This window comes from Entelurus aequoreus, linkage group LG05, assembly GCF_033978785.1.
Source record: "Entelurus aequoreus isolate RoL-2023_Sb linkage group LG05, RoL_Eaeq_v1.1, whole genome shotgun sequence".
NCBI lineage: Eukaryota > Metazoa > Chordata > Actinopteri > Syngnathiformes > Syngnathidae > Entelurus > Entelurus aequoreus.
The window spans coordinates 47,857,742-47,876,945 of NC_084735.1; the positions used below are offsets into that span (position 1 = coordinate 47,857,742).

Genomic DNA, 19,204 nt, shown 5'->3' on the forward strand with positions numbered 1-19,204 from the left:
GGTCAGTTTATGAGCGATGGGAGCAAAAAAGTAATTGTGTTTATATTTTGCTTATTTATTTTCTTTGTCCCATCTCTTAGGACTGAGAACAGTTCAGGACGGCAGTGGATCAGCGATGGGTCTTCACTTACACACCTGCCTCATCATCATCGTGTGTTTACCCTTTCTGTTGAAATTTTGAGGCGGGATCAACAATATTTGTGTTTGAGTGTACAATATGTTATTTTGGAAGTGTGTTTGTTTTTGTGCTTTTTCATTTGCAACCATACACTGATAAGAAAGAGGTCCGGCAAGTCACTTGCTATGTAAAGATCTTGACGTTTCATGTGACTTTATTTTTCATTTATTTATTTCAAAAACGTGACACGTTGCGCTTCAGAAAACTTTGTCAGAAACTGACTTTTAATTAAATGTGACTGCATTTTTGTTCACACTAAATCCAAGTTTGGTCATACTTAAGGTTATGTTCACACTGCAGGTTAATTCAGATTTTTTTTGCCCATATGTGACATGTACCGTATTTTTCGGGGTATAAGTCGCACCGGAGTATAAGTCGCACCTGCCGAAAATGCATAATAAAGAAGGTAAACAACATATATAAGTCGCACTGGAGTATAAGTCGCATTTTTAGGGGGAATTTATTAGATAAAACCAAACACCAAGAATAGACATTTGAAAGGCAATTTAAAATAAATAAAGAATAGTGAACAACAGGTTGAATAAGTGTACGTTATATGAGGCATAAATAACCAACTGAGAACGTGCCTGGTATGTTAACGTAACATATTATGGTAAGAGTCATTGAAATAACTATAACAAATATAACATGCTATACGTTTACCAAACAATCTGTCACTCCTAATCGCTAAATCCCATGAAATCTTATACGTCTAGTCTCTTACGTGAATGAGCTAAATAATAATATTTGATATCTTACGGTAATGTGTTAATAATTTCACACATAAGTCGCTCCTGACTATAAGTCTCACCCCTGGCCAAACTATGAAAAAAACTGCGACTTATAGTCCGAAAAATACGGTATCTGATTTTTTTCATGTCAGTGTATTACACAATAACAACGTAATAATGTCATTTGTGCATGCGGGTCAGTTCAGGGATGCCTTCCATTCGTCATCAAACACATTGTTTTTGGAATGCGAATGACTACGTAACAAGATCGGATTCAACAAAAAATCTCATTAAAGCATCATTTCTGCAGTGTGAACATAGCCTAAATGCAGGAATGGTCATACATAAGGTTATGTTCACACTGCAGATCAATTCCGATTATTTGCACACAAGTAACATGTATCTGATTTTTTTGTGTAATGTTTGAGTACAGTCCGATTTTTTTTTCTCAAATCCGACACAAGCCTCTTTCGTATGTGAATATACAGGAAATTCAATAACTGCAGTCTGAACAATCGTTCATACGCCATCAAAAAGCAACAAACGTCATCATTCTTCGCAAAAATAGATGGTCGCGGAAAGAAATAGTGGACAAATGAGAAGAAAACAGGCAGAAATACTATTACTCGAGTTAATATCCCACCACTCCTGGTTCCGACTGCTCGCACACAAGCTCTTCGGAACACACGTCGAAGCAAATGTCCCATAAACCCAAAGAGCCAAAACCCTCTTCCTTGTTAACCTCCTACGTGAAATAATTTGGTGAAGAAAATGTTGACTCCGGTTGTACAAAATCCTTGAAATTGCCACAAATGCGCAAGGAGTGAGGATTGGTATTGAATACTAGAATTGGAGCCATGTTTACGTGCGCATACACGCTGCAGTCCCATTCCGATCATTCCGTTTACATTATACATACATTTTTGGGAGGAATGTGAATGACTGCATAAAAAGATCTGACTCAACAAATAACCCGAATTAGGCATCATACCCTGCAGTGGGAACGTAGCCTAAATCCAGGAACGTTCATACCTAGGCTATGTTCACATTGCAGATCAATGCAATTTTGTTTGCCCCCTATGTGACATGCATCTGATATTTTCATGTCAATGTGAAAAGTGCAATTCTGATTTTTTTTTCAAATCCGACCAGGCCGCTTTGGTATGTGGGTTTAAACCCCCATATGTCATCAAAAAGGGACAGACATCATGATTATTTGCCAAAATAGAAGGTTGTGAAAATAAATAGTGGACAATAGAGCTGTAAAAAGGTCAAAAAGATGTCTTAGAAGAAAAAGTCTAAGAACAAATCTGAATAAGACATCTTACCCTACAGTGTAAAAATAGCCTAAATCCAACAATGGTCATATACACATGACTACAGTATGTTGACACTGCACTGCAGGTTAGATACGATTTTCTTACCCACATATGACCACTATTTGTTTTTTCATGTTAATGTGGACAGTGCGACTATTTGTTTTTTTTGTAATGTGAATGACTACATACAAAAAAAAATCGGATTTAACAAAATAATCCGAATTGGGCGTCATACTCTGCAGTGTGAATGTAGCCTAAAGCAAGTCAGTGTTAAACACCTTAAAGTCAACTCTATACATTGATGTGAGAAGATATAGATTACTCCTACAGCTGTAATATTATCATATGTTATCAATCCAGCCATCCATTTTCTACCCCTTTTCATGTAAAAAAAAAATTTGGTTGAAGAGCCCAGTTATTTTTTGCATCTAAAATAATTTTAGAATTACAATTCTAGTGATGCTTACTTGTTGTATTATACTAATGTTTAACTGTATATATATATATATATATATATATATATATATATATATATATATATATATATATATATATATATATATATATATATATATATATATATATATATTAATTATGTTACTGTTTGTTGCAAACAAAGGGAAATGTGAAGTTATTTAGGGAAAATAGCCTTCTGTAGTTTGTCTTTAACTTTTTTCTGTCTTACTTTAACAAGTTTGCAGTTTAAAAAAAACAACAATCCTTACTTTAGAAATGCAAATCAGTTAAAAACTGTCGTTTGTTAAATCACATTTGTACATAGTTATTTTTTAACTATTATGTTCATATTCCAAAACCTTACACTGCAAAAGGATAGGGATATAGACTAAATATGTTTTTCATATATTTAAACCCAATAACCCAAAGACTTTTTAAGTTGATACTGTAATGAACAAATCTTTTGATTGTAAACATGCAATTAGTACACACATTGACAATATCCAGGACTGTATTCAAAGGAAAGTAATTCAACCTTCACATTGAAATGTACAAGACATGGTTTATGATTATGATTCATACTGTATCTATTACTGGAAATAAATGAGATATTTTATTGCACAGTACTGTGTGTACATGATTTCCATTAATGAAATGACTCCCGTCATGTTCTTTGTTATGAACATATTTGGATTAAAAATATAGTTTTGATAATACTTTAAGAGCCAGCAACAAATGATAATGATGATAAAATTAATTAATTGGATTTGTATTGCGCCTTTCAAGATACCCAAAGCTCTTTACAATGAAAACAATTATTCACTCACTCCGCAGTCACACACTGGTTGTGGAAAGCTCCATCTGTAGCCACAGCTGCCCTGGGATAGACTAGAAATATGGCTGCCAAATTGCACCAGCATCCTCTCTGACCAGCACCGTACACCAGTGTGGGCGGCACTGGGGGCAAGGCAGGTGAAGTGTCTTGCCCAAGGAAACGACAACCCAGTGCCAATACTCCGGTTTCCGCACGACTTGCTTTACCTTTCTGAGCCAATGCCGCCCCAAATAGTGCAGCTTTTGTGTCTTTTTGTCTTTGGCAAGCTCTGCAGAGCAACAATATTGCAGTCAACACGTGGAGAAAGTTATTGGAGGTTACGGCTTTTATTGTTATATTACTTGCACTTGTTTGTTAGCACATATCTTTAGATTTGTTGACTGTTTCAAGACTTATTTCTTCTTGAGAAATGATACAATGTTTTATAGTGCATATGTGCTTAGTGGTGTTATAATGTATTACTCATGTTTAGTTTTTCATTGTGTTCTATTAAGTTTTACTTGTGTTATTGTATGTAAAATCTGCACCACAAATACAGCATTTCCCCATTGTGGGATAAATAAAGTATATCCTAAATGTCAGGCTTGGGCGAATGAAGGGACTCAGATGCAGAGAGGGGAGGTTCTAAATAAGGCTTTTATTTTGAAAATAACTCTTAACCTCCAGAGCAGAAAATGTACAATCACTATGAGGTACTACTATATCAAAAAACGTTTCCAAAAAGGGAAAGAACCAAAAATCACTCCAACGGAGGAATAGACAAAAATAAGACAAATATAACTAGCAACGAATCTGCTATAAAAAACTTTAACAAAAAGCGCTCCAAACGGAGGAAGAAATAAAGGACTATCAAAACTTACTACTCTCACAATTATTCTAACATTTATATAAACAAAAATCACTCAAACTTTGAGGAAGGAAATATTTAAGGAAAAATCATAACTCACCACTGCGGTTGAAAAAGGTTAAATAACAAAGGTCGCTCTGAAGGAGGAAAAGGTTAACTCAAAATGACAGCTTGAAAAATGCTGGAGCAACAGACGTGGTCGTGGGACGAGGCAAGACAAGAACATGAACTAGGATGCAAGACAGGCACGAAGGATCGAGACAATCTGGCACAGAACAAGGGGAGGGATGGGCTTATATGGAAGATGAGGGTAATGGGTCAGGGATGACGTCAAACTGGTGACACAAGAGGAAGGGCCCGTGATCGCGGTGTGACACTATCACTGTATGTTACATTTACAGTTGTGTTAAAAATGATAGCAGTCCCACATCACTAGCAAGATAAATCACTGTTTTTGGTAGAATTTCCACTTCTACACGGCAAGTAAGTTTGCTTGACTTGCATCCTGCTGATTCTGTGAAACAAAATGATTTAAAAAAATAGCGGCTCTGAGTAAAATTATTGAGGTCATTGATTATGTGGAAAAAAATCGGTGTTTAACAGGTGGCCCTTGTTTAAGAATCATGGCAACTGAAGTTGCACATGCTGGCTGCACATCTGTCCTTGAAAAACAGTAAAATGGGTTGTTTAAACCATTGTTAAAAAAATAAAATACACAAGATGAAGCGTTTACAATTTGCCAAAGAACACATTGACTGGAAATGGATTGAATGAAATGGTGTAATATTTTGTGGACTGATGAGGGTGAGATTGTTCTTTTTGGGTCTAAGGGCCACAGACAGTTTGTCAGACGTCCTGCAACCACTGAATTCAAGCCCCAGTACACAGTGAAGAGGCTGAAGCATGGTGGTGCAAGCATCATGATATGGGGATGTTTCTCGTTTTATGGTGTTGGTCCTGTTTATCGCATACCAGGGATCATGGATCTGTTTGCATACATCAGAGTACTGGAAGAACTCATGTTGCTGTATACTGAAGAGGAAATGCCCTTGAAATGGGTGTTTCAACAAGACAATGACCCCAAACACACCAGCAAGCGAGCAAAATCATGGTTCCAGACAAACAGAATTCAAGTAATGGAGTGGCCAGCACAATCCCCCGACCTTAAAGGCCTACTGAAATGATTTTTTTTAATTTAAACGGGGATAGTAGATCAATTCTATGTGTCATATTCGATCATTTCGCAATATTGCCATATTTTTGCTGAAAGTATTTAGTAGAGAACATCGACGATAAAGTTGCAACTTTTGCTCGCTGATAAAAAAAAAAGCCTTGCCTGTACCGGAAGTAGCGTGACATCACCGAAGGAAGGACTTCTCACAATTCCCCATTGTTTACAATAGAGCGAGAGAGATTCGGACCGAGAAAGCGACGATTACCCCATTAATTTGAGCGAGGATGAAAGATTCGTGGATGAGGCATGTTAGAGTGAAGGAATAGAATGCAGTGCAAGACATATCTTTTTTCGCTCTGACCGTAACTTAGGTACAAGGGCTCATTGGATTCCACACTTTCTCCTTTTTCTATTGTGGATCACGGATTTGTATTTTAAACCACCTCGGATACTATATCCTCTTGAAAATGAGAGTCGAGAACGCGAAATGGACATTCACAGTGACTTTTATCTCCACGACAATACATCGGCGAAACACTTTAGCTACGAGCTAACGTGATAGCATCGTGCTTAACTGCATATAGAAACAAAATAAATAAATCCCTGACTGGAAGGATAGATAGAAAATCAACAATACTATTAAACCATGGACAGGTAACTACACGGTTAATGCTTTCCAGGCTGGCGAAGGTTAACAATGCTGTTGCTAACGACGCCATTGAAGATAACTTAGCAACCGGACCTCACAGAGCTATGCTAAAAACATTAGCTCTCCACCTACGCCAGCCAGCCCTCATCTGCTCATCAACACCCGTGCTCCCCTGCGTTCCAGCGATCGACGGTGCGACGAAGGACTTCACCCGATCACAGATGCGGTTGGCGCCCCGGAGACGGAGGAAGTTAAGGTGAGTTTGGCGGCTAGCGTGTCTGCTATCCATCTCTCAGTCCTCCTGGCTGTGTTGCTGTAGTCCGCCGCTAATACACCGATCCCACCTACAACTTTCTTATTTGCAGTCTCCATTGTTCATTAAACAAATTGCAAAAGATTCACCAACACAGATGTCCAGAATACTGTGGAATTTTGAGATGAAAACAGAGTTTTTTGTATAGGATTCAATGTGTCCGTATACTTCCGTACCAACCCTTGACGTCACACGCATATGTCAGCATAAAAAAACGTTTTCAACCGGAAGTGTGGCAGGAAATTTAAAATTGCACTTTATAAGTTAACCCGGCCGTATTGGCATGTGTTGCAATGTTAATATTTCATCATTGATATATAAACTATCAGACTGCGTGGTCGGTAGTAGTGGGTTTCAGTAGGCCTTTAATGTTGGGGGCTGACACAAAAATCACTGTGTATGAGGCAAAACCAAGAAATGATGAGGAATTCTTGAACCTAGTACAATCCCAGCAGGCACAAGACATTAAAGGCCTACTGAAACCCACTACTACCGACCACGCAGTCTGATAGTTTATATATCAATGATGAAATCTTAACATTGCAACACATGCCAATACGGCCAGGTCAACTTATGAAGTGCCATTTTAAATGTCCCGCTAAACTTCCGGTTAAAAACGTCTATATATGATGACGTATGCACGTGACGTCAATCTTTGAACCGGAAGTATTGGTACCCCATTGAACCCAAAACAAAAAAGTTCTGTTTTCATCTCAAAATTCCACAGTATTCTGGACACCTGTGTTGGTGAATCTTTTGCAATTTGTTTAATGAACAATGAAGACAGCAAAGAAGAAAGTTGTAGGTGGGATCAGTGTATTAGCGGCTGGCTGTAGCAATACAACCAGGAAGACTTACTTGGATAGCAGACGCGCTAGCCGACGCTAGCCGCCAACCACACGGATGATCGGGTGAAGTCCTTCGTCCTTCCGTAGCAACAGCATGGTTAAGCTTTGCCAAGCTGGGAATTATTAACCGTGTAGTTACATGTCCATGGTTTAATAGTATTGTTGATCTTCTGTTTATCCTTCCAGTCAGGGATTTATTTATTTAGCTATCACGTTAGCTCAGTAGCTAAAGAGCTTCGCCGATGTATTGTCGTGGAGATAAAAGTCACTGTGAATGTCCATTTCGCGTTCTCGACTCTCATTTTCAAGAGGATATAGTATCCGAGGTGGTTTGAAATACAAATCCGTGATCCACAATAGAAAAAGGAGAAAGTGTGGAATCCAATGAACCCTTGTACCTAAGTTACGGTCAGAGCGAAAACAGATACGTCCTGCACTGCCTCTCTAGTCCTTCACTCTCACTTTCCTCATCCACAAATCTTTCATCCTCGCTCAAATTAATGGGGTAATCGTCACTTTCTCGGTCCGAATCTCTCTCGCTGCATTGTAAACAATGGTAAAATGTGAGGAGTCCTTCCTCGGGTGACGTCAAGCTACTTCCGGTATAGACAAGGTTTGTTTTTATCAGCGACCAAAAGTTGCGACCTTTATCGTTGTTGTTCTCTACTAAATCCTTTCATCAAAAATATGGCAATATCGTGAAATGATCAAGTATGACACATAGAATGGATCTGCTATCCCCGTTTAAATAAAAAAAATTCATTTCAGTAGGCCTTTAAAACAACGTTGAGAACTTTTCAATTGTCTTCCTTTGAAATACAATGTGCAGTGTCCTCAATGCATTTGTGTTCATTAAAATACAATTTATTTGAAGAATTTTGAGGTCTACTTGCCTTTTTAAACACACTGTATGTTTAATAATCTAAAACACACATTTTCTGGCCTTACTCCACCATTTCCTCATCAATTTCCTCAAAGTGTATGTGTTTGAATTTGTGCTGTTAAATGCTAAATTTTGTAAATGAGATTAGTCACACTTTTATATTTTAAATACAGAAAGATCAGATTTTATATAAAAATAAATCGGATTTAACAAAATAATCCGAATTGGGCGTCATACTCTGCAGTGTGAATATAGCCTGAAGCAAGTCAGTGTTAAACACCTTAAAGTCAACTCTAGACATTGATGTGAAAATATTTAGATTACTCCTACAGCTGTAATATTATCATATGTTATCAATCCAGCCATCCATTTTCTACCACTTTTAATATAAAAAAATATTTGGTTGAAGAGCCCAGTTATTTTTTGCATCTAAAATCATTTTAGACTTAGCATTCTAGTGATGTTTACTTGTTGTACTATACTAATGTTTAACTATGTGTGTGTATATATATATACATATTTTTTAATTATGTCACTGTTTGTTTAAAACAAAGGGAAATGTGAACTTATTTAGGCAAAATAGCCTTCTGTAGTTTGTCTTTACTTTTTTCTGTCTTACTTTACTAACACGTTTCGTTAGTCTGGAACGTAGTACAATCTCAGCAGGCACAAAACATTAAAACAACGTTGAGAACTTTCCAATTGGCTTCCTTTGAAATAGAATGTCCAGTGTAAATAAAGTATTTTTCAGATTATAGAGCGTACCGGATTATAAGGCGCACTGCCGAGGAGCGGGTCTATTCAGGTTTATTTTCATACAAAAGGTGCACCATATTATAAGGCGCATTAAAGGGGTAATATTATTTTTCTTTTTTCTACATTTAAAACTTTATCTTGTGGTCTACATAACATGTAATGGTGGTTATTTGGTCAAAATGTTGCATAAAATATGTTTTACAGATCATCTTCAAGTCGCTTCCTGACCGTCGCTTCAGGATGCGCCGTTTTGTGGGCGGTCTTATTTACGTGGCGCACCTTCGACAACGTCTTCTCCCTGTCATCTTTGTTGTAGCGGTGTGACATTCCAAGTGGGAACGCGCCGGAAAGGGTCAGTTTCAGCGGACTACCTGTCTACCTGTTTGACATTTAAGTCGTTGGAAATCTTCTAAACTGACTCCGCCATGGATGAAGATAGAAGTACTTTTTCGAGCATGGATACTACAACAGTTGCCGTGTTTAAAGGTAACGCTAATTTGCTTTTATATGTCTTTGCACGTTAAGCTAACTGTAAAGTTCTCACTTCTAGCCAAATGTTGGCTAAAAACAGGTAGCAGCTACAGGAAAAGTTTGCCTTTAAAATTATATGACGATGAATGATACTTTTTTATTGGCATAAACTGTTTGAAGGAACAACTTGTAGGCTGTTAGCTTACTTTAGCTTTAGTATATTTTGCTAATGTTAGCATGCGGTAAATGGGGGGTGGGGTGGGTTGTATGCTTCCATCACTGACTTAACAGCCAAGTTATGACCTTAGACCAGGGGTCCCCAAAACTACGGCCCGCGGGCCGGATCCGGCCCCCAGCCTCCAAAATGCGGCCCACAGGAAGTCCCAAGTTTAAAAAAATTTTTTTTTTTTAAATCGTTCCTTTCTAATCCATTTTTTACGGCTTGTTATTCTTGGTGTCTCCTAGCCGCTCAGGCAAATCATATTGTCTAAAAAATAATTTTCCCATCGATAACGTGACAATGTTAAATGTTGATAAACATCAATGTTAATTGATGTTAAAGGACAAAACGGATTGTAAAGACGATGTATATATGTATATATATATATATATATATATATATATATATATATATATATATATATATATATATATATATATATATATATATATATATATACACAATACCGTTCATATACAATACCGTTCAAAAGTTTGGGGTCACATTGAAATGTCCTTATTTTTAAAGGAAAAGCACTGTACTTTTCAATGAAGATAACTTTAAACTAGTCTTAACTTTAAAGAAATACACTCTATACATTGCTAATGTGGTAAATGACTATTCTAGCTGCAAATGTCTGGTTTTTGGTGCAATATCTACATACGTGTATAGAGGCCCATTTCCAGCAACTATCACTCCAGTGTTCTAATGGTACAATGTGTTTGCTCATTGGCTCAGAAGGCTAATTGATGATTAGAAAACCCTTGTGCAATCATGTTCACACATCTGAAAACACTTTAGCTCGTTGCAGAAGCTACAAAACTGACCTTCCTTTGAGCAGATTGAGTTTCTGGAGCATCACATTTGTGGGGTCAATTAAACTCTCAAAATGGCCAGAAAAAGAGAACTTTCATCTGAAACTCGACAGTCTATTCTTGTTCTTAGAAATGAAGGCTATTCCACAAAATTGTTTGGGTGACCCCAAACTTTTGAACGGTAGTGTGTATATATATATATATGTTAGGGCTGGGAATCTTTGGGTGTCCCACGATTCGATTCAAAATCGATTCTAGGGGTCACAATTCGATTCAAAATCGATTTTTTTTTCAATTCAAAACGATTCTCGATTCAAAAACGATTTTTTGTTTTGTTTTGTTTTGGGTTTTTTTGTTGAAAACAATACACAACAATACCATAATAATGCAATACAACTTAATTTTGGAGTTCTGAACTTGTAATTTCTTGCAGTGTTCATGAAGTGGTAATATGTCACATTTGTCCCAATTAACTTTATACCCTGATAAACAGCCATATTCAGTGATGACATTATCGATATAAAGAAGACAGGAGTTAACATGTGACAGGTAAAAAAATTATGTCGTCACAATACATCGATAGCTTATTATACTGAGAGCCAATTTTTATAACATGAATATTATTTTCACTTCTTATTTTTGCAGCTAAGGGTTCAATAACCAAATTAAATAATAATCCAGATGCAGGACATACTTGTTTTACTCCTCTTTTTAACAAAAAAGGTTCTGAAATATGATTATTGGTTTTGACTGATGCCATGGGCCTTGTATAAAGCATCTTAATCCATTGTATAAAATTATCTCCAAATCCAAATTTACGTAATGTGCAAAACATAAATGAGCAGTTTATGCGGTGGAATGCCTTCACCGCATCAACAGTACATACTGCTGTGGGATAAGGGAGACTTCTAGCATAGTAAATAACATTAACCCTTGTGTGGTGTTCGGGTCTGTGGGACCCGTTTTTGATTTTTATTAAAAGAAAAATGATACAATTAATTAATTTTTCAAACTGAGACTCACTGGCTTTGGCTCATTTTCTGTTAAGAACATATATCAGAATACATATTTAATGAACACACACCATACACCCCCCTTACACATTTCTATTACATATAAGATGTCCGGGGTCCACTGGACTCGGGGCTAATAAAAGTGTGGACATTTATGTTCTGTGTACCACACACACACACACACACACACACACACACACACACACACACACACACACACACACACACACACACACACACACACACACACACACACACACACACACACACACACACACACACACACACACGCACACAGCAGGCCTAGACAGGAGGAGGACAGAGTGTAGGTACACAGACCATTAGAGGGTCAAATGTCCGACAAAATGAGCGCAGACAGTGTTGACAAACAATGTTGCAACCTTGTGTGGGAACCGCAGGCGCAGAAACACAAAAGAAGAATCCCTGTGGGATGCAGAAACTGGCAGATAAATTCCCATGCAATGTTCGTGTTGTTGTTACTCACCCAGTGTTTGTGGGTCTTAGACTTAGACTTAGACTTACTTTTTATTGTCGTTCAAATTTGAACTTTACAGTACAGATAAGAACGACATTTCGTTGCATTAGCTGGTTGGCAGTGCAGGATAAAAAAGCAATAAGGTGCAGATATAAATAAATAGATTACTGTAAAGATAAATATATTGCACTTTTGCATATGCATCTACGTTTATGGATGTATGTTATATTGTCTTTATATTCCAGTGAGTTCATCCATTTTTGGGGGGAGTTGAGGGGATTATTATGATGCGTTCAAGAGTCTTACGGCCTGAGGGAAGAAGCTGTTACAGAACCTGGAGGTTCTGCTTCGGAGGCTGCAGACCTCTTTCTAGAGTCCAGCAGTGAAAACAGTCCTTGGTGGGGGTGGGAGGAGTCTCTGCAGATTTTCTGAGCCCTGGTCAGGCAGCGGCTTTTTGCGATCTCCTGAATAGGAGGAAGAGGAGTCCTGATGATCTTTTCCGCCGTCCTCACCACTCTCTGGAGAGACTTCCAGTCTGAGGCACTGCAGGCTCCAGTCCAGACAGAGATGCAATTGGTCAGTAGGCTCTCTATAGTGCCTCTGTAGAATGTGCTGAGAATGGGGGGAGGGAGCTGTGCTCTTTTCATCCAACGTGAAAAGTGAATGCGCCGCTGAGCTCAGGTGTGTAGGGACCAGGTTATATTGTCAGTTATCTGCACCCCCAGGAACTTGGTGCTGCTTACCATCTCCACCGCTGTGCCGTTGATGAAGAGTGGAGCGTGGCTGGACTGGTGATTCCTGAAGTCAACGATGATCTCCTTGGTCTTGTCGACGTTTAGGACCAGGTTGTTGGTTCTGCACCAGTCAACCAGATGTTTCACCTCCTCCCTGTAGTCCATGTCATTGTTGTCACGGATGAGGCCCACTACTGTCGTGTCGTCCGCATACTTCACAATGTGGTTAGTAGTGGACCTGGCGCAGCAGTCATGGGTCATCAACGTGAACAGCAGCGGACTCAGGACACAGCCCTGGGGGGAGCCGGTGCTCAGGGAGATGGCAGTGGAGGTGTTGTTGCCCACTCTCACAGATTGGGGTCTCTCTGTAAGGAAGTGAAGTGAAGTGAAGTGGATTACATTTATATAGCGCTTTTTCTCAAGTGACTCAAAGCGCTTTACATAGTGAAACCCAATATCTAAGTTACATTCAAACCAGTGTGGGTGGCACTGGGAGCAGGTGGGTAAAGTGTCTTGCCCAAGGACACAACGGCAGTGACTAGGATGGCGGAAGCGGGGATCGAACCTGCAACCCTCAAGTTGCTGGCACGGCCGCTCTACCAACCGAGCTATACCGGAAGTCAAGCAGCCAGTTGCATAGGGGGATACTGAATCCAATGGGGGCCAGTTTGCTCACCAAGTGCTGCAGGATGATGGTGTTGAATGCCGAGTTGAAGTCCAGAAAAAACATCCGCACATGTGTGTCCTTTCCTTCCAGATGTGCTAAGCTCAGGTGGAGTGCAGAGGAGATGGCGTCCTCTGTGGAGCGGTTAGGGCGATAACCAAACTGGTATGGGTCGAATGTGGGGGGGTGTCTGGAGACAATGTATTCCTTTACCAGCCTCTCGAAGCACTTCATTACAGATGTTTTTTGGGATAAGTCAGTATTTTAACATAAAAGTGTTTGATTGTGAGGCATTAAAAGGCACAAAATGCAACGGGTCCATCAGACCCACGAACACTGGCTGAGTAACAACAATATGAACACCACACAAGGGTTAAACAATTTCCTTGTATTGTCTGAAGATTGTCAACCTTCCATGAAGCCAGTTTGGTCAGTATGAATTCATTTTCCTATTACATTTGATAATCGTGTGGGTAAGATTTTTGCCAAGATTCAAAAGGATTCTCTATTCATTCAATACATAGATTTCAGCTGGATCTACCCCAGTCTACTGACATGCAAGCAGAGTAGTAGATTTTTGTAAAAAGCTTTTATAATTGTAAAGGACAATGTTTTATCAACTGATTGCAATGATGTAAATGTGTTTTAACTATTAAATGAACCAAAAATATGACTTATTTTATCTTTGTGAAAATATTGGACACATTGTGTTGTCAAGTTTATGAGATGCGATGCAAGTGTAAGCCACTCTGACACTATTGTTCTTTTTTATTTTAATGTCTAATGATAATGTCAATGAGGGATTGCATTGTTATGGTATTGCTGTGTATTGTTTTGTTGGATTGATTAATAAAAAAATAAATACAAATAAAAAATAAATAAAATAAAAAATTAATTTAAAAAAAAAAAATCGATTTTTTAAAAATGAGAATCGATTCTGAATCGCACAACGTCAGAATCGCGATTCGAATTTGAATCGATTTTTCCCCCACCCCTATATATATATATATATACAGCCTGGCCCCCGGCCAAATTTTTTTAACCCAATGCGGGCCCCGAGTCAAAAAGTTTGGGGACCCCTGCCTTAGACTGTGTATTTACAGTGTGAATGGATGTGTTTTTCAGCTGCTAATATTAGCATGTAAATGCTACATAGTCTCTCTATGGAGGACTTGGGTGACCTCTTTCCGGGGCCTGAGCACTTTTTCTGAAGGAGGACTACACATGGTGAAAATGAGGTGATGTCAGATTTTAACATTTTGTGAATATTAAGCCATTATTTACAATTTCAGTGAATCTGTCATGGTCTGTCTTTTGTTCCCTGTTGTTTTTCCTGTTTTATTTTGTAGTTCAGTGTCTAGTCTTTCCTACTTCCTGTAGTCTTATTTGTTCCTTGCTACCTGTTTGGTTGTATCTTCATTTTGGTCCAATCCTACAAAACCTGACGGAAACATATATTTTTCGGTGTTGTTGCTTCTAGTTCACTACTTACAATTAGCTTACACTTAATTTGAGCTAAATGCTTGTGTTTTTCAGTGTGAAGATTTGGACCAGCTTCACGCAGGCACCTACCTTGTAAGGCTGAAACGACGCGTCGACGTAGTCGACGTCATCGGTTATGTAAATACGTCGACGCCGTTTTTGTGCGTCGACGCGTCGCATAATTACGTCACACTACCGTCATGGCGGAGCGCAAAGCAGACTGTGCGAGCGAGGGGAAAAACGCACGCCAAAAGTCGTCAAAAGTGTGGGAGTATTTCAATACACAGCCTAATAATGTTGTTGTATGCACAGTGTCGAGCGTAAATGGCCTATCATAGCAGCACAACGGCTATGAACGAACATTTGAAAAGAAAACCATCAACTAGTCAATCGTCCGCGTTAGCATACGTTGTCATCATTACACAAAAACATGAATGTGTCATTTGTATCTGCTAGGGGTGTAACGTTATGTGTTTTGTATTGAACCGTTTCGGTACGGGGCTTTCGGTTCGGTACGGGGGTGTACCGAACGAGTTTCTAAGCTAAAGCTAACTTTAGCTGCTAAAGTCTTAACAAGTTGCTTTGCTCCTTCTGCGGCTGCCTCTGTCTCAGCACGCAGCATTGTCCCACCCACACAACCATCTGATTGGTACACACGCAGCATTGTCCCACCCATACAACCATCTGATTGGTACACACGCAGCATTGTCCCACCCATACAACCATCTGATTGGTACACACGCAGCATTGTCCCACCCACACAACCATCTGATTGGTACACACGAAGCATTATCAGCCAATCAGCAGTGCGTATTCAGAGCGCATGTAGTCAGCGCTTCAGCGTGGAGCAGATAGGTGTTTAGCAGGTGAGCATCAGGCAGCGGACTCTCCCCAAATGATAATAAACACCTCCCAGTCAACTACTAGTAACATCACTATGAGCCCGTTGACCTTCTAGAAATATAAACTGCAGCTCAGCTCACTCGCAGTCCTGGCTTGAGGTGAAGGCTAATTAGCTCTCAGTTCCAGCCACATCGACCCCTTCTGAGCGCCTATTTTCAGCTGCTGGGAATATTGTAAACAACAAAAGAAGCAAAGCAAGTAGACATGCTAACCTTTCTTCATTACAACTGTTAGTCACTCACTGGAATGAGTAGAATTGGTTATTGTGTACTGTGTTGGACTGGATGTTTATTTTGCACATTTTAAAAGCAATACTTAATGTTTACAGTGCTCCAGAATATTTAGATTGGCACTTTTTTGTATTGATGTTTATCTTTATTTTTGCACATTTTAGCAAATAAGCAATACTTTCACTTTTGTTGAAATGTTTACACTTTTGTTACAGAATATTTCGTTTTGCACTTTTTTGTATTGGATGTTTATCTTTATTTTTGCACATTTTAAAGCAAAATAAGCAATACTTTTACTTTTGAAATGCTTATACTATTGCAGAATATTAAGATTTGCACTGGATGTTTACTTTTATATTTGCACATTAAAAAGCAAATAAGCTACTTTTAATTTTGTTAAATGTTAAAAGTTTTAAATGTTTACATTGTTACAGAATATTTTGCCATGTTGTTGTCAATGTTGACTGAGTGGCCATACTTTTTTTTTTTGTAAATAAAAGCCATGCCTTTTGAAAAAACTGGCCTACTTTTATTTTTTCATCTTCATTTTAAATAAAATAAAATAAAAAATAATCGGTAAAAGGAAAAATAATCTATAGATGAATCGAAAAAATTATCTATAGATTAACCGATTAATCGAAAAAATAATCTATAGATTAATCGATAGAAAAATAATCGTTAGCTGCAGCCTTACTACCTTGTACATTGATCTCCAGTTCCAGTAATTGTTGGATTAGCTCGTTTGTTGAGGTCTTGGCATACTAATACTATGTTACAGCACTTTCTTGTATATAATGTTTATTGTTATGCAGTGAACATAACTGTTTGTACTGTCATTTGTCCATTCAGCCTCTCAATAATGGAAGATCCACTTTGTTCAGGTCTCGACACACTATTACAATGTTTATTGTTATGCAGTTTCCATAACTGTTTGCACAGTCTTTCAGCCTTTCGATGATGACCAGCAATTGTATTTTTTTATGTTACTGTGCACTTTGAATATGATAAAGAGGTGAAAAGAAATTGGATTCATATCTTCATTTAAGCAAGTGACATTTACTGTTCTGTTAGTCAGGATTACTGATTGTAACCATTAATATGATTTATGAATTCCACAGCATGTGGTATTTTAAGAATTTTGAGAAAATGATCCTACATAATGGGATATATATTCTTAACTGTTTCCTTTCCATTAAGAAGAATAAACTAGTTTTTAGTATACATTTGTTGGTTTCAAGAAATGGAATGCCTACTGCATGTCATTATGTCAAGATAATGGCACTTGCATTTACTTAATTTAAGAATATTGTTCAACATTTTGAGAAATATTCTCAATATGTCGAGAAATAATAAACTAGTTTTTAGTATACATTTGCTGGTTTCAAGAAATGTATTGCCTAGCGCATATCATTATGTCAAGATAATGACACTAGCATTTGTTTAATTTAAGAATATTTTTCAACATATTAAGAAAAAAGGTCTCATTTTTTTTCCATCAAGAAAAGTGCACTTGTTATTAGTGAGAATATACTTATTTTAAGATATTTCTGGGTTCATTGAGGTTAGATAATTTTACTTGTTTTGGAACATCTTGACAAGTCCAATTTTCTTGTTCTATAGGCACATAATGTTGCTTAATTCAAGTAAAATACCCCTCATTTTTGTATATTTTTTAAATTGTTTTTGAATACTGACTTTTTGCAGTGTACGACTTCTGGCAACAAATGTGTGTTCATTCTTCCGGATACTAAGGTGTGTGTGTCTTCTAATCATGGCAGACTTGGTAACAGACAACGAAGACGACTATTTTTAGACAAATAAGGATTCACAACCTTATCTTTTTTTAATCTAAATGAACGGAGGATAAACTGCTGCTTCTAGAAGCGAGCACGAAGAAGAGGGTGAAACGTTGGAGCAGACAGAAGCCGATAGAGTGAGCTGCAAATGTGGAATTTGGAGACAAGTTATTTCAACATAAATGGTGTGCTTACCCCAAATAAACCGCAAAAAACATCCCCGGCCAGCTGGACCAAAGAGACGACTGTCCATCAAGTGAGTCACACTTTAATATGATCATGATACATGCAGAACGTCATGTGTGTTTTTACAAAACAACACTTTTTTTTTTGAGATAATGATTATTTAGAGCAGGGAAACCTGCGGAATAGACTTGTAGGGACAAAATAGCTTTCGTGTTGTTTCCTGACCTAACGAATATTCTGCTCTACCCCGGTATTGAGCACTTTCTAATGAATAAACCACAGTAACTTTGAATGAATTATTAATGTATTTACTATTTGTTTACTTACTATGATATATTATTTATTTATTAATTGTTCTGTTACAAACAGAGAACAAGGAAATGGGATACAATTGCTATGGTATGAAAAGGGGTAGGATAAGTTCTGCTTCTTCCTGCTTCAACTGGAAATATGTAACATGAAATGTGGGCTAATACTTTACAAATACTGTAATGTGATTGTTTATGGTTTTCAGTCAGTATAGATTGTTGTTCTATCGCAGTGTTGTGCATTACAACCTTAAATGTGTTTTGTGCTGACATAGAAGCTAGCTTATCTCTTGCCGTAGTTACCTTTTACTGCTAACACCAAAGCATGCCGATGTGTTACTACGATAGAAAAATAATTCCTCAGTGTTCGCTCTTACAATACCACAGCTTGGTTATTATACAGGTTACGTAACGTAAATGAAGTATTGTTGACGGTTTTTGAATGCATTTCTAAAGTGATTTAGAGGTGGAATTGATTGCTCCTATTAACTGCATTGCTCGCCACCTAGAACAAGCTGATTTTTACATTTAAGAATGCAAAAAACAACAACTTTTGTCTTCTTGTTTTTGATAATAATTGTGAACGATAGGCAACAATCCAAAAAAGTGCAGTTCCCTTTTTAAAACAACGACATAATTTTAACATGTAACATGCTTTTTGATAATTACTGTGTTTTAGAATATACACCAGAATGTACTACAAACATTTACAGTAGTTTCATCAAGTAATGTAACAATAATGTACATAGGAGAGCTACTGCTCCATCAAACACAACATAAGCAGCTTCTCCATATTTCCATGAATACATTTTAATACCTTTCATTATTTTGAAGCCCTTGGCTAGCGTTATTGTCATGTCTTGGCATTGAAGTGGTGTTTGTGACCTCAGGATGCAG

General features: G+C 37.8%; 1 protein-coding gene across 8 annotated transcripts in view; it reads left to right on the forward strand.

Moving 5' to 3' along the window:
• The window catches only part of ntm (neurotrimin), a 527,618-nt gene extending 524,880 nt beyond the window's left edge, over positions 1 to 2,738 (forward strand). For 4 of the 8 annotated variants that reach the window (XM_062048288.1, XM_062048291.1, XM_062048286.1 and 1 more), the window contains one exon: positions 81 to 325. In XM_062048288.1, the coding sequence (XP_061904272.1) occupies positions 81 to 181 (101 nt within the window). In that variant the 3' untranslated portion in view covers positions 182 to 325. Of the gene's footprint in view, positions 1 to 80 lie in introns of all 8 variants that reach the window. The other 4 variants (XM_062048287.1, XM_062048290.1, XM_062048292.1 and 1 more) reach the window with 3 other exon arrangements.
• Positions 2,739 to 19,204: the final 16,466 nt, after the last annotated feature.